The sequence below is a fragment of the Podarcis liolepis genome (genome assembly GCF_965112155.1).
Source record: "Podarcis liolepis genome assembly, chromosome: 8".
NCBI classification, from domain to species: Eukaryota; Metazoa; Chordata; class Lepidosauria; order Squamata; family Lacertidae; genus Podarcis; species Podarcis liolepis.
Genome location: NC_139560.1, coordinates 418,141 through 440,457, shown reverse-complemented (window position 1 = coordinate 440,457; position 22,317 = coordinate 418,141). Strand labels below are relative to the sequence as shown.

The following is a 22,317-nucleotide window of genomic DNA, read 5'->3' as shown; positions in this document are numbered from 1 at the left end:
GGGAGCCTTTCCTGGCTGTGGGCCTTTGCTCATGGGGAAAGAGGTCTGGCTACCTGCCAGGGGGAGTGGAAGGGGTGCGACTCTTTATTTATATAAATAATATTTCCATACCACTGTATCATTTCTATCACAGTGGTTTACAATAATAGAAAGCCACACAGTAAAATAAGAAAAACTCAGAAACAAGTTCAAAGCAAAAGAATTAAAAACAAACATCAGTAGACGATTGTGAAAGGGATGCATTAACTGCCTGCTTGGGCCTTAGATGGAAGAGTAAAGTTTTCAGCAGGCTTTTAAAAGTTGGCACAGAAGGCGCCCGCTGAATCTCCATTGGCAGGGAGTTCCACAGGACCGGGTCAATGAGGCAGATGTTGTAAAACGAGCTTCCTTCAGTGACTGAGCTGGATCAGAAGGGCTCAGGCGATTCCTGCAGTGCCCTGGACCCAAATTCTTCAGGGTGTTGTCAATTAATAGAAGGACTTTGAACCTGGCTGGGTAGCAGAAGGGCAGCCAGAGCAGCTCTGTGAGACGCTCCCATCGGTGATCTTTTTGGGAACGGGGCCAGAGAGCATCATCTTTGCCTGCAGAAGGTCCCGGGTTCAGTTTCCGGCATCCATTGAACTGCTGCCAGAAAGGAGGGCAGCTTGGAATCAATTTGATTCCCTCCCCCTCTTTCTTTCTTTTTCCTTTCTCCTTCTGTGATGGAACTCCTATTTGGGGACTTCCCTGGCTTTTTTTCTGGCCCACGTAGGACCAGTCTGGATAGTTAGTAGCTTTGGTGAAGACTTGACGTTTTCAACCCCAAAAAAGTTTTTGATTTGAGTTTCCACTGAAATGAGGCTGCATTTTAATGTTTTTATGTTGTATTTTAATCTTGTTTTTTAAGCTGTATCCATTGTTTTTATATTTGGTGTTAGCTGCCCTGAGCCCAGTCTTGGCTGGGGAGGGCGGGGTATAAATAAATTTTCTTCTTCTTCTTCTTCTTCTTCTTCTTCTTCTTCTTCTTCTTCTTCTTCTTCTTCTTCTTCTTCTTCTTCTTAGCTCATCCAAGGGATCTTCTGACTTTTAACTTGCAGTTCTGGCAGGCCATGGGGAGCCTGGGAGATGCATTCTATTCTGCAAGGGACATGCTATGACCCCCCAGTTTTGAAAAACATCTGAGTCCCAGGGGAGCCTCTGAAACCGCCCTGGGGCAGCTGAAGGGAGGAAGCTGGGGGTGACTCTCTCTCTGCTCCTAGCGAATGAGAGCTTCTCAGCCATGGAACGGACTCCCTGGGAAGGCGGTGGGCTCTCCTTCCTTGGAGGTTTCAGGGCAGAGGTTGGGTGGCCATCCGTCAGGGATTCTTCAGCTGGACTAGATGACCCTTGAGGATCCCTTCCAGCTCTGCCCTTCTGTGGTCCTCCTGCTTTGCTTCCTTTTTCTAAAAATATAAATTTTCATTAGTTTTATAACATACCATTTTCAACAATAATTAAACATACTTTTACATCTTATTCACTTTTTTTTTACTTCCATCAGTCCTATCTGAAAATTTTCTGATCTAATCTCTTAGTATGCATTTCTTATTTTCCCTGTTACATTTCAAACTCATAGGCAATATCTCTCTCTTTTTCTAGTTTGTAACACTTCGTATATTTCTCCTTACAAAACTTCTCGTAGTCCTACTGGCGTAATTTGTTGATTACAGTTGCTCTTCAAATAATTCAGATACCGTATTTTTCGCCCTATAGGACGCACTTTTTCCCCTCCAAAAATGAAGGGGAAATGTTTGTGCGTCCTATGGGGCGAATGCAGGCTTTCGCTGAAGCCTGGAGAGCGAGAGGCGTCGGTGCGCACCGACCCCTCTCACTCTCCAGGCTTCAGGAGAGCCCCAGCGCCAGCCCCACAAGGTCGGGGGACAGAGGGAGGCAGAACGCCGCCATCCTGCTGTCTCCCGAAGTGGTTTGGAGGCTGACGGCGGGGAGACCCCGCCGCCAGCCCCGCAAGCTCCGGGGACAGCTGGGAGGCGCAGCGCGTCTCCCCGCTGTCCCCGGACCTGATCTGAAGCACAACACAAGCGCCTGGGGGGAAAATAATTCCCCCCCTTTATTTCCCCCCCCCCAAAAAAAACTTGATGCGTCCTATGGGCTGGTGCGTCCTATGGGGCAAAAAATACGGTACTTCTTCCAATCTTGTGTAAATCTCTGGTCCTGCAGGTTTCGAATCCTTCCTGAATTTTGTCCAATTCTGCATAGCCCATTAATTTCGTCTGCCATTCTTATTTCGTCTGAATTTCTTCCTCAATTTCTTCTTCTTCAAACCTCCTGCTTGCTTCCCTCCAGCCCGAGGGCAGATTCCGGAGGACTCAGAAGCCTCACTTGTCTTTCTTTTGGGTACCTGCAATCCCAGGGCAGTGGCGGCTTAACCCTTTGCCCTGCACACAGGTGTGGCCTCCCTCTTGGCTGGGCTTGTTTAGTGGGTTTCTCTTTCTGTAAAGCTTATTTATTTGGTGTGCAGAGGTTCGGCAAATAGCAGCCACCTGGGGAGATGACATTACCCTCCCTGGACAGACACTTTGCCCTCCCTCTCCCCACGCAGGTCACTCACCTGCCTTAAGCAATCTTGGGCAGAGGCTGGGGCCAGCCTGGAGGGGCATCATCCTGCTCCTGCACTCTGGGTAGAGGCTGATTACCAGTAAGAGAGCCAGTTTCCTCCCTCCAGCCATCCCTGGGGTGTGTGTGTGTGTGTGTGTGTGAAGGAGGAGCCCTGAAAGGCCCAGCCCTGTTTTCAGGGAAATGAAGGGACTTTTGCTCACCCAGGTGCAACCCCTCAGCCCCACACCTGGCTGTATTGTGAAATGCTGCCATGTCTGCCAGGAGACCTGTCGCCAGGAAGAGGTGTGCCCCAAAGAGGCAAAAGGCACCAGGTGTTTAAGGGTCAAATCGAGCAAGCCCCTGTCAGGGACACTTGAACTGTGGTTCTTGCATTGCTGGGGGTTGGACTAGATGACCCCTGGAGTTCCTTCCAACTCAATAATTCTGTGATTCCAAGAGGAGCCGGAAGGGCTGTGGGATTCCCCTCCTGGGAGAGGAATGTGCTTGACCCCTAGATCACTGCCAGCAAAGCCCTCTTGTCTGGCACGTTTGCGTCTCCTCCCCTCCTCCTGCCAAAGGTTCAGAGGCGATCCCTGCTCTGGAATGCAGGTGGGGGTCATTATTCATACCTAGGAGCCCTTTGATCGCTGGCCTGTGGAGTCCAGAGTTTCCTGCCAGGCCCAGCCAGCGTGGAAGTGGACCCAAGTCCCTGCTCTCTTCCTCCTCCTCCTCCTCTTCCCAGCAGGGATCCAGGCTAGCCTGGCAAAGCAGAGTTTGTGACCTTGTGGCTGAAATGTTTGCCCCTGGCTCTAGGAATCCGGGGGGGGGGGGTGATGTCAGGAGGCCCCTCAGCTCCCAGGAGGCAGCTGCTCTTCCCATGGAAGGAGGTATCCTGGCAACCCAAGAGAGCTCCCTTTTCTTCTCATCCCAAGCTGGGGGCATGAAAACTAGAGGGCAGCGATCCAGGCACAATTAAGCACTTTTGAGCCTCTTTCCTCTGGGGGAGGTGTGTGTGTGTGGTGTGTGTGTGTGTGTGTGTGTGTGTGTGTGTGTGTAATTCTGCCACATGCAGCTTCTCCCTACCAAGGTCCAGGGAAATGTCGTGGTCCAATTCTGCCCTTGGGGTGCGCTTCCTGCAAATCTAAGAGTCGACACGCGAGCGGTTTGATAGTGGAACAGTCTCTCCTGGGAGACTGTGGACTCTCCTTTGCCTTAGTCATAACTAGGTTTTTCTGTGAGCTAAGCTGCCGTTCTCGTGATGGTTGGATGTGTGGGATGCAGCTCAGCTCCCACGGGGTTAACCCAAACCCACAAGGGACACTGGGAAGAGCTGGGAAGCGATGGAATCTGGCAGGCGGCCTGGCTTACTAGCCTGAGTCATCTGGGCAGAGGCCTCTGGGGGGCTGTGTGTGTGTGTGTGTGTGTGTGTGTGTGTGTGTGTGTCCCTTTGCTGGTTAGGAGGGACCACTGATGGTGACCCCCAACACTCTGAGCCTAGCCTGACTTCACGATGGGTAAGAAAGAGGGCGGGCCCTGAATTACCTCTAGCCGCCATCCTGCATTAAGGCGCTGGCACCCCAGGCCGGTTCTTGTGCGTAAAAAGGATCATGTGAACAGTACAAGCGCCTGCAGGATCAGGCCAGCGGCACATCTAGCCCAGCCTCCTGTTCTCCCAGTGGCCGTCCAGAGGCCTGTGGGAAACCTTCCTGTGCTTTCCAGTATCTGGTATCCAGAAACATTGTTGCCCCCAGTTGTAGGGGCGGAGCAGAGCCCTCCCTGGCCCCCTCTGCCATGAATTTGTATACCTCCCTCTAGGCTGGTGGCCTCCTGTGGGAGGGAGTTCCACAGTTCAACTCTGTGCTGCATGCAGAAGTCCTTCGTCTTATCTCTTCTGAATCTTCTGTCTTGGTAATGGGGGTGGGGAGGAGGGGCTGGATTGGATGGCCTTTGGGTTCCCTCCAGCCCAGAGGTGCTGCTTTCAGTTCTTGCTGGGGCTGCTTTCAACGGGCCGGCCAGGTTGCCTTTGCTTCTTCACAGCTGGAGCAGCCGAGCCGAGCAGTTGGCGGCTGGCAAGGAGCTTTTATGGGGTCTTCCCTGAGCAACCCATTTGCTGGCGGCCTTCAGGCCACCAGCAGCTGGCCAGACCAGTGGCAGAGGCTCCCTCTTGGCCCCTCCAGATGCCCTCTGTGGCGCTGCATTGGGTAACCCAGGCGGGGCACCCCAGGGGAGTTCCCTGGCTGGTTTCTGACACGCCTGCTCCTGTCAAAGGCCAGTGATCAGCCTGGCATGGCCACAGCCTGCCCAGAGTCCACCTGACACCACTCCCTTCTGCCCCAGGGCTGAGTCACAGGAGCTCCTGGCACACAGCCAGGGGGCCAACTCCCGAAGTCGGAGCATGACTTCTGGGGCTGGAGCAGGGGCTCAGGCTGGCTCTCAACCCCTGCAGGAGCCAGCCCGACCTTTGACCTTTCCTCTCTCCTTGGCAAACTGGGTGCAGAGGAGGACCCCAAACCCAAGCCCAGGTGGGGATGAGTGGGTGGGCAGCCCTGCCTATGCCAGTTGGTCCTCCAAGTCCTGCCTGAATTAATGCCCTGGGTGGCCCCCGCCCTGGCTGAATTGTGCCCCCTGCTTTGCTCCAACCCCCCTGGCTCCCTGGCAGCACTTTCTGGTGCCACCGTGCTGTCCTGCAAGCTTAGGAACACGAGGCGATTGTCATTCCCTAAGAGGGCACATTGACTTCATAGCACATACTTGGGCCAGGCTGGGGCACTCTGAGTTCTGCAGCACAAATAATCCCGCTGGGGTTCTCACTCCTTCTCTCTCCCCCCCCCCCGTCCAGTACTTTTGGTGCAGCCATGGGGCTATTTTGTTGCCGCTGACGTCAGTGGTGGGGCACATGTGCCAGCTGCGGGGAAGACGAGGGATAATTGGCCATTGAGGAGTTTTTTCGGGGGGAGGGGGTTGGAGAGAGAAAGAACTCTGCTGGAAAAATCCCTGGAACCTGTTGGAGTCAGAGCGGGCGCTTTATAAATACCTGTTGGCCTCATAGCTTGCAGGGGGTGGGGCAGGCGGGCTGGCGCAATAAAAGGACACATGGCCCCGTCTCTCTCCCTCTGTCTGTCCTGCTGGGCTTTGTGGGAGGGGGAGCCCACCCACCCACCCACCCACCCGCTCGAGTTACACTCCTGCTACCAAGAGAAGATGGCTGGGCCAGGGGCTCAGGCAGAAGGACTTGGGGGGGGGGGGACCTGGAGGAGAAATCCACAGGAGGAGGACTCTTGCCCTGGAAATCCCTCTGCAGCCAGCCAGAGAGTCTTTATGTCAGGGTCCCCTTCTTAAGATTCCAGGGTCCCCAGACACAGACCCTCCCCATACCAGTCACTGAAGGAAGAACCAAGGCAGCCCCCCCACCTCTGGTGGCAGTGATGGAGATGCCACCCACCTGGATGGCTTAGAAAGAGAGACAAATTCATGGAGGAGATGGAGGGCTGTGGATGTAGCCAGGAGGGCTCTGTTCTGCCTCCCCAGAGAGGAAGCGGAGCGGGCCCTTGCTCTCTGGTCCTGCTGGCTGATTTAGTGCCACTGTGAGAATAGGATGCTGGACCAGATGGGCCCTATGGAACTCTCTCCCACTAGAGGTGGCATGGCTGAGACTTTAAAAGGGAACGAGGCAAATTCCTGGAGGACCAGGCTATTGCAGGCCACTAGCCACCATGGCTACCGCTTCCCTTCCCCGTCTGAGGGCCAGCTGTGGGGAGCTGCAGGTGGGGAGAGCAGCTGCAGTTGCGCTCCCGTGGGCCCCGGGAGGACAGGAGACCCGGCTAGCCGGGATCTGCCCGTGGCCTCGTCCCTCGAGGGCTGGGCTCTTGCGAGGAGTCTGGAAGTGGCCCTGCGTCGCCTCCTTCCCAAGGGGACGGCGGGGTCCCTGGCCAGGCCTGGCCCCGAGGTCGGAGGTGGCAGGTGCTCCGCAGTCCGTCGGCCGGCCCACCCCGTCGCTCCTCCGCCCCGGCCGGGGCTGGGCGGCGTGGGCGGCGGTGCCTTTAAAGGGTCGGGCCCGGCCGGCAGCTGGAATGTCCTTGCAGGGCTTGGCTCCCCGGCCGGCCGCCTCCCGCCCCGTCGCGCTTCCCCGCCCCCGGAGAGGCAGGCAGGCAGGCCGGGCGCGCCCCCTCGCCGGCCAGTCCGCCCCGCGCCATGGCCACCTTCAACCTCAGCCTGCTGCCCCCCAACCCCGAGGAGAAGGACTTCATCCAAGCCTACGAGGACGTGCGCGAGAAGTACAAAGGTAGGCGCCTGGCGGCGGGCGGTGCGCCCCACGTGGCGCGGGCGGGCGAGCGGCCCAGGGAGCTCCCGGTGCCCGATGGGCGCCACGCACCGCCGCCGCCGCCGCCTTCCCTTAATAGGGCATAAGTTTGCGCCGGGCCGGTCCTGTTGCGGAGCCCCGGGCGCCGGGGAGCGAGGCCGCGCCGTCTGGCCCACCAAGGGGAGCCGGGCAGGCAGGCAGGCAGGCGAGACCCCGGGGCGCTGCTGGAGAGGAAGGGTCCTGGCCGAGCCCGGCTGCCCTTTCCCTTCGGGGCTCCATTAATGCGCTCCGTTAGCGCGCTGGAGTGGGCAGGGCAGGCTTGGGGGCCGCGGGGCCAATTAGTAAAATCAATTAACACGTCGATATTCCGCCTTCCTGTCCTTTTAAGCCGGATGAAACGCGAGAAGCGCGTTGCTCTTTAGAACAGCAGGGCAGGCTCGCTTCTGTTTGGGGGAAGGTTTTGTTTTTGGTGAAGCGAAAAGGGAATAAAAATGGACCATATTGGAAGCAGAAGCTGCAACTGTCCGGGTGGCTCCAACTTCTGTCCCTCCGAGGAGAAGCTGGGCTGGGGGGTTGGTTGCCTCCCTCCCTCTGCAGCTGCTGTCGATGAAGGGGCGAGTCTTTGGGGTCTGGGGCTGCTCTGTGCAGGGGGCAGAAGTTGGCAGGGTGTGGGGCAGAGTCCGGAGGAAGGGGCCCCACATACCACAAGGTGCTGTGCATTGACAGGAGATGGGAAAAGCAGACCAGGGTTGCCCCTTGGGGAGCAGGTGGTGGGCTGTGTGTGCCAAGGATGGGGGGCTCACTCTGGGTGCCCCCTCGCCCCCCTCTCTCCTTGGAAGTTTCATGCACAAAATCTGAAATGCTGGATAGCTGGTGCCAGTCAGTGGGCACAATCCTGAGCCAGATGGAGCAATGGGTGGACTTCGCTGGGGGTCGCTTCCTTTGCCCCCCCTCCTGGGTTCTGCCAGTGACTGAGGGGAGCTGGGGAGGAGAGCCCCCCCCCCCGCCTTCCTGGGCCAAGGACAACGCCTTGAGGGTTTCCAACTAGACAGGGCACATTTTTTGGCCCCATGAGAGCTGAGAAACCCTTTTGACCTGGAGATGCTCTCTGCTCAGTTCCTAATGCACATCTCTTCACATTAGCTCCCACTTTGGGGAGGTGGGGTGCCGTTGCCCTTTGACCCGAACCCCTCCCCTTTCAGCTCAGGCTGGTTGTGGCCACTTAGACAAAGGCACTCTGCGCGCGCTGATTTATTTATTACCCCTGAGAGCAGCTTTTCTCTGTCAGTCTTTGGCATTGCCCCCCCTCCACCAATTTCCAGACATTTTCTGATTGCAGGACATGTGAATGCTGGGCTGGGGGTGGGCAGTGGGTCCCCTGGGCAGGAGGCTGGGCAGCGGTTGCTGGGGGGGGGGAGGAGTGGGTCCCCTCTCAAAGGGAGATAATTGCCTGCTTATGGTAGGAGAGGGACCTGGGAGCTATTCAGAAGCTTCCTGGGGCCCCTCCTCCCTTTACTCTGGCCCTCCTTCCTCTGAGTCCCCCCCCCCATAGGCTGCCCTTGTTGCCAGAGTCCTCCTTGATGTCTCTCAGGGATGATGGGCAGGGAGTGGGGGTACCCTGCCCCCCCCCCGGAATCCCATGGAGCTGCCTTCATGCTTCTCAGCTGCCCTTCAAAGGACAGGCAGGCTGCCCTCCCCTTTTCCTGACTGACAGCAGGTGGGCGGGGCTGTGCCCAGTTCAGCTCTCAGGGCTGGGAATTGGGGGCTCATTTGGGAACCCCAGAAATCTGCAGTTTATTTATTCCATTGACGTTTCCCTCTCTCCTTTCCTTTTTTTTAAATCCTCGCAGCAGTCAGGAACATTAAGGAAGAACTTTCTGACTGTGAGACCTGTTTGAAAGTGGAACCTTCTCCCTCAGAAAGGGGTGGACTCCCCTCCTTTGAGGTTTCCAAGTGAGGTTAGACAGCCACCTGTCCGGGATTCTTGCAATGGATGACCGGGGGGGGGGGGCTTGCAACGCTGCAGTTCTAAAGTTCTGTGACCTCCTGGGTGATGCTGGGGGGGGGGGGAGCGGCCCCTGGGTCCCCTTGGCCTGGCACTGCTGCCCAGTCTCCCCCCACCTGGTGCCCTTCAGAGGCTTGGGACTACGATTCCCCTCCGTCTCAACCTGTTCAGCTGGTGGCATTTGTGGTCCAAAGACTCAGGAAGCTACCAGGTGGGCAAAAGCTGCTCTTGCCCACTCTGGCCTTGGCACCTGCCACTTGCCAGCCAGGGATGGGTGCCTTTGTGAGAGACGGCTGGGCCTCTGCTGCCTGGTCCCGGTCCCTCCAGCTGAACCGGGGGCTGCTTGGAGAGGGAGGGGCCCCGCATGGCTCTGGCTTCCCCCCAAACCACCTTGGCAGCCCAGGCTCTCTTAGCCCCCTAGAGAGCTGAGTGTGGCTTGCTTCAGCCGCTGACCGCTGCCCCCACTGCGATTGCCGGGGGGGGGGGACATTTCCAGGTGGGACTAGGTGGAGAAGCCCTGCTGCCTCCCCATCTTGTGCAAGGCAGAAGCGTGTGTGGCATTGCGTTGTGGTTCTGCGGCTACGAGACAACGGCTGTCTGCACATGTTCCTCCCACCAGGTGGAATCCTAGACTTGCAGACTTGAAAGTGATCCTGAGGACATCTAGTCCAACCCCCTGCAATGCAGGAAGCGTGACTTGAAAGTGGCAGCCCCCACCAGGCTCTTCTCCATCTGGGAGTTGCATCTTCCTTGCCATGCCCCCCCCAATCTGGCAGCGACTTGTGGGTGATGCCAGCCTAGGTCTGCCCCTGTTATGTGTGGTTGTTCCAAGATTAAAGTAGGGCAGCTGTGTTGACCAGCGTGGGCCATTGCACTGAGTGGTTCAAAGGGGTGTTGCTGGTAGCTGCAGAGCTCACTTTTGAGGTGGGGGGGGGGAATTGCTGAGTGTCTGCTGCCTCTTGAGAAATGCTTCCACAACCCCCTCCCCGCAATTGCCACACCCCTCCCTTTGCAGGCGTAACCAGAGCTGTGTCACCTGTTCCTTTGCATGCAAGGCAGTTCCTACAAGCGAGAGTTTGGGAGGGTCTGGGGAGGCCCTGCAGTAGTAATATTTCCAGAGCCCTGGGTGGGCGGGCGGGTGGGGGCTGGGCTCCTCAAGGCCAGAGTGTCAAAACTTGGATTGTTTCATGCAGATGGTTGTGGAAGACTTGTCAGCCTAGATCTGGGCATTTTAAAAACAACATGTCTGCTACTATTTACTTCTTCTGGTGGTGTCTCCTGGTTTTAATTAGTTTTTGCACAGTGCAGAAGCAGGCGCTGAACTTGCCAAGGGTGGAATTCACCCCAAGGCACACTCTTCCTTTGTCTCCCGAGACAGACGGATGCCAGCTACTTATGTGGTCTGGTTTGACTTTGCTTTTTGTCCCCCCCCCCGCCCCCATAAATTTTTATTATTTTCTTTACATGTTCATTCTTACAATACATTAATCAACATATAAACCTTTTTGCTCTGCTCAGCTTCCACCTTCCCTCCAGTTGGTGTCCCTTATCAAATCCAGTTGCGTATTTTAACTTTTTACATCTTATCTATCTTATCTACATTGTAGGAATTACTTCAATCCTGCTAGTGTCTTTAAGTTTTTACAGTTATCCTTTAAGTATACAATAAATTTACTCCAATTTTCCTGGAATCTCTGATCATCCTGATCCTGAATCCTGCTGGTCAGGATAGCTCCGCATAGTCTGTCATTTTTGTCTGCCACTCCGCAGTGGTGGGAACTTCTTGGGATTTCCAGTTTGGGGCCAACAAAGTCCTTTGCTTTTTGAACTCTGCCCTGGGATACTATGGGATAAAAGGTGGTCTGAACATCTAGTAAATAAGCCAGGTATGCTTTCCTGTGGGGGGGGGGGACATGAGGGGGGGGTGGCGGCTTAGCAGCCTCTGCTTTGCTCTGCCTTCTGCAACAGAAGCCCTGGCAGAGGAATCCCCAGGCAGAATTCCAGCCCAAGAGCCCTCTCCCCTCCTGTGGGTTTTCAGCAGTGAAGGCAAACACAGCCATCCTGGCTAATAGCCCCTGAGAGCCCCCCCCCATCCTCCATGAATTTATTCAGTCCTCTTTGAAAGCCATCCAGGTTGGAGTTCCACAGGTTAACTGCGCTGTGTGAAGAAGGACTTAATTGGTGTTATGTGGGAGAAGGAGACAAACTCCTCTCTATTTTCCTCCAGGTCTTGCATCCTCTTATAAACGTCTCTCTTGCTGCCTCTGACTTGCCTTTTTCTAAGCTAAAAAGCCCCCAATTCTGCAGCTTTTCTTCAGAGGAGAGGAGAGCTCCATCGCTCCCCCTCCTGATCCCTCTCAGTGACCCTTTTCTGAACCTTTTCCCACTCTGAAATATCCCTTTTGAGGTGAGGCGACCAAAATACTGCTCACAGAATATTCCAAATGTGGTCCCGCCATAGATTAGTGTGAGGGCCTTCTTCCAATCCTGGCTGTCTGCTGCACTCAGCTGGGGCTCCTGTGAGTCACGCCCATCCCTGCCTTGCTCCTTCTAGCCTGGGGGGGGGGGAGGGAAGCACCTGCTGGAGGAGCAGCAGCAGCCACCTGTGCCTGCCGGGGGGGGGGGGGCAGTGCAGCTCCTGCCTGTCACTGGTCCTGTTGGGAGCTGGTGTGGAAGGGGCAGTGGGTGGGGTGAGGCACAGTGCAGGAACATGGAGATACTAGCGAGAGAGCCAGGCCCCCAAGCGCAAGACTGGGAGATGCCGGAGGGCTGGCTGGCTGGCTGGCTGGCCAGACTCATCCTCCTTGCTGGTGCACCAGGATTTATGGCCCTGCGAGGCTGCAGTGCGGCTGGAATTGCTGCTGTGGCTGATTCTGGCAAGTGGCCTGGCAGGCGTTCCTGTGGCAGCTGCATGGTGCAAAGGACAGGGTGCTCTGCCTCGGGGGGGGGGGGCTTTATGTTATGTTCCTGCTGGTTCAGACTCACGCGGGGGTGGGCAAGGATAGAGCATGGGCTGTGGAGTTCCTCCAAATGGTAAACTCCCCCCCCCCGGATTGCTGCAAGCAGAGAGATGGAGCCCGGCAGCTCTGCCCCGCCCCAGCCAAGTGGCCATGCAGGGGGCCCGGACCTCTGGGTGCCCCCATGCACCTTCCTCTGCCTGCTTGGGGCAGGGAAGAGGGTGCCTGGCCCAGGAAAATGGTGAATAAAGAATGGGGGGTGCATTAAAATTATGCAAGCTGTGGAGAAAGCAGCTAGAAAGCTTCTCTCCCTCTCTTGAATAACATTGGAACCCAACGGGGCCATGTAGTGAAGCAGAAAGTAAGCTCTGCATGCAGTGCATAGTTAGACTGTGGAACTCCCGCCCACAAGATGTAGTGATGGACACAAACTCAGGGTGGTTTTAAAAGAGGATTGGAGAAATTCATGGAGGCTCTCAGTGGCTCCTGACCAGGGCTTTGTTTTTAGCCAGAACCCACCAGAACTGAGTTCTGGCACTGCTCAGGTGGGCACCATTGCCATGGTAAGAGAACAGGGGAGGCGTTCAAGATGAGTTCTGGCACCTCTTTCCCTAGAAAAATGGCCCTGCTCTTGACTCTGGCGGTTCTTCCTCCACAGCTGGCACAGCTGGAGGAGGTGATGCTTCTGAGGGGCAGTTCTTGGCCAGCACAGGGCAGGAGAGCCCTGCTCTTGCCCTCAGGCCCTGCTCCCTTGTGGGCTTCCAGAAGAGGCGTCTGCCTGGCCCCCGTAGAAAGAGGGTGCTGATCTGGGGGTGCCCCTTCAGCCTGATCCAAGCAGGGGGGTTCTTAGGCCCAAAGTAACCCATAAATCCTGTTCCTTTTTCTAAATCCTGCAGATGCAGCCTCCTTGTCTCTCACCCTGTTCATTAGGCAGTCCTTTCACCTTTATTCAATAAAACTCCCCAAATGAGTTTTGAGGGGGAGGCATAATTTATTCTGCACTTTTTTTTCTACTGCTTGCAAAATTCTGCTTCTGCTAAGCCTGGTTTGGGAGAAGGAGACAAGCTGGAGCCTCGTCCCAGGCTTGGCTTGGCTTTCAGAAGTCGCCAGTTTCAGCCCCCAGTTTGAAAGAAAAGAAACTGCCCCCCCACCTTGGCCTGAGAAGCGAGGAGAGCGAGTCAGCACAGGCCTTGCAAGGAGGCAGGCGGCCTCTCATGTCCTTCTTGCCAGACCCCAGGGGACCCTAGCCAGCTCCCTCCTCCTCCTCCAGTTTCTGGGATTTCAAGAGTTACTACTTCCCACATATTTTAAAGCCATCTGCTCTGTCATCTTAAGGACTAGAAACTGACTAGAGAAAGAATAAAATGAAAGCAGGGGTTTTCAGGATCTCCTCCCAGTGCAGACTCGGCCTTCCTTTCTCTGTGGGTCGCGTTACACAATGGGCCCCATGTTCTGGGAGGCAGCAGTGCTTCCAAACCCCACTTGCTGGAAGACACAGGTGGAGAGAGGGCTGCTCTTGTGTTCGAATCCTGCTTGAGAGGGTCCTAATAATAATAAATAATAAATAATAATAATAAATTTTATTTATACCCCGCCCTCCCCAGCCAAGACCAGGCTCAGAGCGGCTAACACCAAATATAAAACAAACTGATGGAAATACAACTTAAAAATGCAGGAGGGGAGAGTGCTGCTCTGTGTTCGAATCCTGCTTGAGGGTCTCCCCCTGGGGCACCTGGCTGGCCACTGTGAGAACAGGACTAGACAGGCATTGGCCTGATCCCGCAGGCTCTCCTTAGGTTCTCTGATAGTGGACAGAGAGGGGTTTCTCTGGACCCTTCTGGGGCCCTATAGGGGTTCTTCTCCCTTCCAAGAGGCTTGACTGAGTGCCCTCTCTGCACCACAGGCAGGACCAGCCACGTTCCTTTCCTCTCCTCCAGGAAAGACGCCAGAAGGAGCTGATACTTCTGAGCTGCCTGCTTCAGTCGCCACTTCTGTTGCAATCTGCGCGGGTTCTGAAGTATTCAAGATCAGAGCCAAGAGCCACTCGGTGTGTGTTCTGCCCTGGGGCTGGTGCAGAGCAGCCTGGGACCCAGGGGCTGGCAAAACAGCCCAGCGGGCGCTCTGGCCATCTCCTCCTGCAAGCAAGTTCTGGAGGGGGTGATCTTGCAGTTCTGGTATTCCGCCTGCTGCCTCCTAGAATTCAGGCTTCTTCAAACTCGGCCCTCCAGATGTTTTGAGACTACAATTCCCATCATCCCTGACCACTGGTCCTGCTAGAGTTGTAGGCTAAAAACATCTGGAGGGCCAAGTTAGGGGGGTGCCTGCCCTGGAGTCTTCTTGCCTTGCACCTTCACCTGAAATGGGACGTCGTTTCCTCCTTGGCTCTCTTCTGGTGCACTGATGTTTCCAGCTCCACAAGGTTGCTATTTGTGTAAAAGGAAAAGGGGCAGAGCACAAGGCCTGGTCCCAATCCCAACCACAGGGGGTTGGCCAGAAGGTAGCAGCTGCTGGCCAGAAGGTAGACTGCCTCTGAATGCGAAGTTCCACAGAACCTCATCACTCTTTTTCCTTCTTATTTCATTTTTACCCCCTTTTCTTTCCATTTTTAGCTTTTACAGCATAATTTATTTGCAGAAGTTAATCAAAACAAGTCAAAGTATTAATTTGAGGGCACTGCTTTTTAAGGGAATCTCTATATTTCCCCCAATCTTTTTGAAATTTTTGTTTGGGCTGACCCCTAAATACATCAGTCATTCTAGCCAATTCTATATAATCCAATAATTTATCTTGCCATTCTTTTTTTGTCGGTATTATCCCCCCCCCCCCAATTTTTGGCAATTAGTGTTCTCGCAGCCCCTGTTGTGTAAAGAAATATTTTCTTTCATCACTCAGGCAGGCCTTGATTTGCAACATGAGGGGCACCTCCCCTAGGACCCCCTGGGGCTCCAAATGGGGCAGGGGTGGGAGAAGCCCCTGCTAGTTTCAGCTAAGCAGATCTCTGGTTCCAGGGCTGGGGAGGAGCCATTCTGGCTCAGTGGAGGAGCGCTGAGGCTGGAGCCTGCTTTGCCACCTGTGGTTGGGATTGGGGCCAGGCCTTGTGCTCCCCCCCTTTTCCTTTTACACAAATAGCAAACTTGTGGAGCTGGGAACATCAGCGCACCAGGTGCTGCCCGCTGACTGTCCCCTAGGCTTGTGGACTGTTGCTTTGCGTTGTGAAACCACACCAAAAGTGCCCTCAGATGGGCCTGTCAGGCACTAGGACCCTGTGCTGGCTGCTGCTGGGGGCCTGGGAACCACAGCTGCTGGGGCTGAGTCACTTCCTCTCCCTTCCCCTCTGCCCCCCCCCCATTTCCAGTCCCAAGCCCCACAATGAACCAGGAATTCTGCACATTTGACACAGAGGCAGGAGCTAGATTTTTTTATTATTATTTTGGGGCGTGCACATCTCAGCTGGCGTTTCTGCCAGGGGGCTTTGGGCGGGTGGCCAGCTTGCAACCTCTGCAGCCTTGTGCCCACTGGGCATCCCCTGGCACCAGGCTGGCGGTGGGAGGCTCAGAGTGATGTGGGGGCAGACAGTGGCTTCAAGTTACAAGAAAGGGGATTCCGACTGAAGATCAGGAAGAACTTTATTGGCAGTAAGAGCTGCTCAACAGTCGAACAGACGCCCTCAGAAGGTCTCCTTCCTTGGAGGTCTTTATGCAGAAGTTGGCTGGTCCTCTGTCAGGGATGCTTGAGCGGAGATTCCTGCCTTGCAGGGGGTTGGACTGGATGACCCCCAGGGTCCCTTCCAACTCTACCATTCTGTGACTTGCACAGATGGGGGGAGATTCCACTTGACCTCTGCCACACTCCTCTTGATCACGAAGGCCGCGCTTCCAGTCCCTGTGACTTCAGTCCTTCCCCCTCGTCCTCCCTGTGGACAAGGCATAGACAAATTCATGGAAAAGGTGGCTCTGGGAGGCTCTTGGCTACCAGCCATGACGGCTACCCTCTGCCTTGACAGTTGGAGGCAGCGATGCTTCTGAGACCCATTGCTGGACCCCACGGGAGAGGAGAGGGCTCCTGGGCTCATGTTCTGCTCCCTGGCTTCCCACAGGCATCTGGGCGAGGTGGGCCATGGCCCTGATCCAGCAGAGTTCGTCCGACAGCCTGTGAGAGCTGCCTCCCATCAAGCAGTAGGAGCAGGATCCATCCTCCCTCCCTCCCTCCCTCCCTGGGTCCAGTAGCCCCAGCTGTCTGTTGTTGTTTTTTTATATATAATTTTTATTGGTTTTTCACAGTTTTTATAAACACAAACATTACACAGTAGAAACAAACAAACACATAAACAAACATGTATAATTTCAAATCCTCTTTTTTCTTAAACCTTGCTTCACCGACTTCCCCATACCTCCCCTTTCTGCATCCCAATTTCCAAATTTGTTTCAGCAAATCCTACCCCTTGATTTTATCAGATTTTCCCTTATTCTTTTCCTTTACTTAATCTTTTACAGCTGTAATCCCCTTTTTTCAAAAACCTCAACATTTTAACATTCATTAATTTTACAATGTTTCTTGAGATAAATTTTAAATTTCTCCCAGTCTTCATCCGCCGTCTCTTTCCCCTGGTCACGGATTCTGCCGGTCATTTCCGCCAGTCCCATGTAGTCTATCACCTTCATCTGCCATTCTTCCAGAGTGGGTAAATCTTGTGTCTTCCAATACTTTGTGATGAGTACTCTTGCTGCTGTTGTGGCATACATAAAAAAAGTTCTATCTTTCTTTGGCACCACTTGGCCGACAATGCCCAAGAGAAAGGCTTCTGGTTTCTTAGGGAAAGTACATTTAAGTACCTTTTTCATTTCATTATATATCATTTCCCAGAAAGCCTTAATCTTCGGGCACGTCCACCAAAGGTGGAAGCCCCAGCTGTCTGTTGGTCTAGTGTTCCTGCACGAGCCATGGGCCTCACCCCACCCCTTCTGGAGGGCACAGGACACACCCCTCTCATGCTCTCCTCCTATTAATATTATTATTACTGCCCTTCATCTATTTGAATTGGACTTGGAAACTAATTGGTAGGCAGTTGGACCAGGTGTAATATGCTCAAACCATCTTCTCCAGTGAGCAACCTGGCCACTGAATTTTACACCAGCTGAAGTTTCCAAACCGTCTTCAGAGGCAGCCCTACATATAACACATTGCAGTAATCTAACCTTGAGGTCACCAGAGCATAGACAACAGTAGTTAGGCTATCCCTGTCCGGATAGGGGCGTAGCTGGGCCACCAGCCGGAGCTGATGGAAGGCACTCTGGGCCACTGAGGCCACCTGAGCCCCGAGCAACAGCAAGGGATCCAGGAGTAACCCCAGGCTACGAACTTGCTCCTTCAGAGCAAGTCTCATCAAGAGCAGGCGACCTCCCAGCCATCTGGTCTAAGAAACCACCCACTAACAGTGCCTCAGTCTTAATCTGGATTGAGCCTCAGTTTGTTGGCTCTCATCCAGTCCATTACTGAGGCAAGACACTGATCCAGCACTTCCACTGCCTCACCTGCAGATGTAGAGAAGAAATGGAGCTGAGTGTCACCAGCATCCTGCTGACAACTGACTCCAAACCTCCGGATAACCCCACCCAGCAGTTTCATGTAGATATCAAACTGCATAGGGAATAGGATTGAGCCCTGCAGAACCCACATTGAAGCCTCCATGGGGCCTCCAAGCACTCCCCAAGTCTGAGAGCAACATATTTTGGATGTGTGAGGCCCCCCCCCGCGTCCTGCAGGGTGTAGGACTTGCCCCCTCCTGTGCCATTTATACTTCACCCAGGCAGGAGTTGAGGCGGCGCTTAGATGTGCCAGCAAGTGAAATCTCCCTGTCCGGGCGCGCTCGACCTGCGTCCCACGCGGGAGGGGCCTGGCCAGAAGGAGCCCCCGCTGGTGTGCTGCAAGGGAGCCGCTCTTGCCTTGCCAAGGCCGCCTGGTGCTGCAGCCTCCCCGCCCCCCCCCCACTTGGCTGGGGCTGAGTTGCTGCAGCCGCCAACTCTCGAGGCCGCGGTTTTTCGCAAAAGCTGCGTCCGGCTGCAGCGGACTTGGGGTTTTTTTTGGGGGGGGGTGTCACTAAAGTGTGTGCAGAGGTGAGGCTTGGCTGAGCGCGGCCGGGGCGCACGTGCGGGGCGAGGGGCGGGCATTGCTGGCCGCGGGGCGGGCATTGCTGGCCGCGGGGCGGGTCCTGCGCGACGCGCCACCCCCCCTCCAAAGTGCCGCAGTGGCCGCGGCTTCCCGCTCGCTGCTGGACGGGACCGGCGGAGCCCCGCGCGCTGATTGGCTGCCGCGCTGCCGGTGGGCCCGGCCCCCTCCGCCGACAGAGCCCCCGGGGGGCGACGGCCGAGCAGGACCCCCCGACAACGCCGCCGCCGCCGCCGCCATGGACACGGCGCGCTCCATCCAGCACGAGATCAGCTCGCTCAAAGGTACCCGACGGCCGCCCGGCTGCGCCCCGGTAGACGCGCTGCGGGAGAGGGGGGGGCAGAAGCGGGGCGGCCCCTGCCAGGACTGCGGCGCGACGGAGGGGTCCGGGGCGCGCGCCTGGATGGGGCAGGCTGCCCCCCATCCCTCGGCTGCGGCGCAGCACCTCCGCCCGGCCAGGTGAGGGAGGGCGGCAGGCCTGGGGCGGTGGCTCGGATGCCGGGCCCTCCGGAGGCCCGTCCCGTCGAGGGGCGCTCGGAGGAGCGGGGGGGCACCCTCGAGATCGATCTGGGAGGCCTGCGGGGCTCCGGCCACCGCTGACCTTTGGCCCTTTGCCCGCCCACCTCGCCCCCGGGAACCCCGCGGCTCCTGCGCTCTCTGCGCGGCAGGCGGGGTTGCGACTCCGGGCCACCCCCCCTTCGGAGGGAAGCCCCTCTTCGAGTTTCCTCGGCGGCCGCCGCTGCTGCTCCGCTTGCGCTTGGCGGGGAGAAGGGGGGACCTTTTCGTAGGGCTGCACTCAGACGGAGGTTAGAGACGCCCTGGCTTCCTGGGTGGGGAGTCGCTCCCGCAGTAGGTCCCGCGGTCAGCCCCTCCGGGGGGGCTGGGAAAGATCCCCGGGGAGCCGCCCGCTTTGGAAAGCGCCGCCGCCGCCGCTTGTGGCTTCTTAGGAAGCAGGTCTCTGCCCCGGGAGGCTACAGTCTGAAACCCGGCATGGGGCAGGAAGGGAGTGAAGGCGTTGCTCAGCCTTCCTTTTTGCCACAGGAGGCCGAGGGGTTTCCTGGAGGGGTGAGCTGCGGGGGAGGGGGAGAGGAAGGAGGGGAAAGAGGGCGGGGGTGGTATCCTGATCTGCCCCTCCGCCCCGGATCAGGGGCAGTGAGGGAGAGCGGACGGAGCTGTCTGATTGAATGGGAGACCTGCAGGCAGCGAAACCTGTGTTGGGGAACCTGCAAAGGGGTGGGAAGATAAGAGGCACAAGGCCATGTGCAGAGCGCTGTGAATGCCAGGCTGGAGTGTTTGGTTTTGGTGGGGAGCAGCTGAGAGGCACCCTGACCTCCAGCCGAGGGTTGGGTCTGACCCTTCACCTGGGAGTGGAGCTTTGCAAAGTACACACAGGCAGAGTCAGCAGAGAGTCACCCGCCTGGGGGTTGCAGTTTAGCCCCATCTGCCGGATGCTGCCTTCTGCCCTGATTGTGCCCAGTCACCTGGGCTAGATGTCCCCCCACGAGTCTGATCCTGCAAAGCGTCAGTGGGGCTCTCTTGCTGCTGTGCCACTCGGGCGAGACGTGGCTCCAGAGAAGACTCTTCATATCTGGTGGGGTGCCAGGGTCCCTGGCGTAGGAGCTGGCTGGATGCCAACTTGAATACAATATTGGGGGGGGGTATATAAGCCCTGCCCCATCTAATTGATCACAATATGTGGTGCACACAAACACACACCCATTGAATGGCAGTGTCACCAACTTTGGGGGCTGGTCCCCTCTGCCCCCGGAGTGGGCTCCTGCAATGAGTAAGCGATGAGAGATAGCTCAACTGGCAGAGCCTGAGACGCTTACCGTATTTTTTGCACCATAACGCTCACTTTTTCCCTCCTAGAAAGTAAGGGGAAATGTCTGTGCGTGTTATGGAGGAAATGCCTACGGGTGACATGCCTATGGATTTTCCTCCTCTAAAAACTACGTGCGTGTTATGGTTGGGTGCGTGTTATAGAGCGAAAAATATGGTAATTCCGTTTTCAGCTGGGGAGGTGGCAGGGGGGGCACCCAGCTTGTTTCCTCTGCTGACTGATGGGGTCAGGGTGGGCCTGTCGAGAGTGGGGGAGGTGAGAGTCGTGGCGCCTGCCCTGAGCTGCTGTTGCTTGAGCTGAGTCCTCTCCTGCCCTACACTCCTTGCCTTCTGCCCCACAGCCCTTGAAATGCCATGGGGTGTGTGTGTGTGGGGGGGTGCACAGTCCGAGAGCAGCACCCCCAAGGCCTGGCCACTTGGCCTGGCTCTGCTTGGGACTTGGCCCTGGGGGTGGCGGGGGGGGGAGTGTTGGCAGCTGGGGAGGAAACCCAGGGAGAGCTTCAGCAGTGGGGGAGGGGCAAGGCATCTCCCAGGCTGCCTTGTGGGTGGGAGGCTCAGGTGAGAGTCCAGGACAACACCCGGCCCTGAGTGGCGCTCACTGAATCCTAGCAGCCTTTGTGGCACACTAGTCCATAGTGAGGCTCTTTTATTTAGTTATTAAATCTGTATTCTGCCCGTCACACCTCAGGGCAGCTCCCAATGTAATTCCTGCATTGCAGGGGGTTGGGCTAGATGACCCCTGGGAACCTTCCAACTCTACAACTCTATGATTCTACAATATAAAAATAGTAAAAATAGGTACAGCATCACATCCCCTCTCTCCCCAACGCAGCACGTGGCAGCCAAACATGCCCCCGTCTGTGCCCTTCACCATCTTCCCATCTTTGACTTATCTCCTATATTCAGAGGAGGTTCCTTCTGCCCAGTTAGACTGGTTTTACTACACAGAAGCCCCATTGGGAACAGTTGGGGGGCATTGCAGGCTGGCTTGGCCTGCTTGCAGGAGGGAAGGGCTGCTGCTGTGCAGAGGTGGGGATCCTCGGGCTGCCCTTGGTCTCTGGGGATCAGGCCAGGGGGGCTTGTGCCTTTCAGAGTGGGCTGGGAGGGGCCCAGTGTGGCAGATCCTGCGTACATTGCCAGGGTGGTTTGAGTGTGTGCCACTTGGGCTGCCAAGGCACTGCAGAGGTGCCTTTGTGCCAGCCTGCCTGATTTACCATGAGAACAGGCTGCCCCCTCCCCCGGCCTGATTATTAATCCGGCCCCTGCCCCCTCCAGGCCCTCCTCGCTTGGCACAGCCTGCCAGGCTCCCCTTGCAAACAGCCGCCTCTTTGTTCCCTGGCTCAGAGCAGAGATCCCTGGGCAGCCCCACTTTGGGCAGTGGTGGGGGCTGGGGTAAGGAGGGGGTCGGAGCCTCTGTCCTGCCCCTCTTCTGCAAAGGCTTTCCCCCATGGTGTGGGGCGGAAGAGGAGGAGGAGATGGGGAGGACGGTGGGGGCCCCAAGAGGCCCCATGACATCTCTGGTGCCCCATCTCCCTCTCAGGACACCCCACACCCTGTGCTCTTCAAGGGGTCTTCGGAGAGCAGAGAAGCTGGCGGGGGGGGGGTCTCCTTATGCTCTGCCTGTCCTTCCCCCTGAACTGCTCTCCAAACTGCACCAGGTGTGATGATTTGGCTGGAGAGAAGTATCATTTGGGGAGGGTCCACTCCCCCTTGTGGCATATCTGTGCTCATTTGCCCCCCACCAAGCTCCTTTGGGGGTTTGATTTCAGTTTTCATAAGCGTCACAGTTGGCTCCTCCTCTGAACCCTGGGTGCAAATTGTGCCCAGCCAAAGCCACAGATCCCTAGGGGGGTGGGACTGGGGGGGTCTATTCCCCTTGCAGAAACACCTGCCTGCCTGTATCCAGTGGGCTGCCCCTCTGAGAGGCCTGGGAGCCAGAGTGTGAGAGAGCAACTCCCCCAGGTTGTAAGGAAACCGTTTCCTAGAGCAGAGAAAGGATGGAGCCTGGGCCAGAGCTCTGGGTGGCTGAGTGGGGTTTGTGAAGCTGGCACCTTGGGGTTTCCACAGTTGTGGGGTCCTAAGCAGGGACCCCCTCTTCTCCTTGCTTTGCCTGGCTTGTCTTTCTCTCTCTCTCTCCGTGGGGCCCGTAGAGCTGCTTGTGGTTGCCATGGCCTGATCTCCAGTGGCGCTTTGGCATGTGTGTGTGCACGTCCCTCCATGTGTCTCCCTGGCAGGCGGGACTGGCTGGAGGCAGAGATCCGGGCGCCTGCCTGTCACTGGCTGACTTGCTTTCAGCCACTCAGCTTTGCTGACGCTGCGCTTTCCTGCAGCTGCAGCAGTGACATATTTTGGTGTGTGTTGAGTGGGGTGGGAGCTGCGCCTGTCAGTGGAGGAGGCCTGTGAAACCAGGCATCCCCAGGACCTGCTGCCTCTTGCCCCTCCCATCACTGGTGGAGGGGGGGTGCTTTGCAGGG

General features: G+C 56.5%; 1 protein-coding gene across 11 annotated transcripts in view; it reads left to right on the top strand.

Annotated features, from left to right (window-relative positions):
• The window catches only part of PLEC (plectin), a 122,456-nt gene that overhangs the window by 28,847 nt on the left and 71,292 nt on the right, over window positions 1-22,317 (top strand). For 2 of the 11 annotated variants that reach the window (XM_083516420.1, XM_083516419.1), the window contains exon 1: window positions 18,225-18,285. The exons of 7 other annotated variants lie outside the window; for them this stretch is intronic. In XM_083516420.1, coding sequence (XP_083372546.1) covers window positions 18,240-18,285 — 46 coding nt within the window. In that variant the 5' untranslated portion in view covers window positions 18,225-18,239. Of the gene's footprint in view, window positions 1-6,697; window positions 6,857-18,224; window positions 18,286-22,317 lie in introns of those variants that run through there. 2 more of the 11 variants (XM_083516414.1, XM_083516413.1) reach the window with 2 other exon arrangements.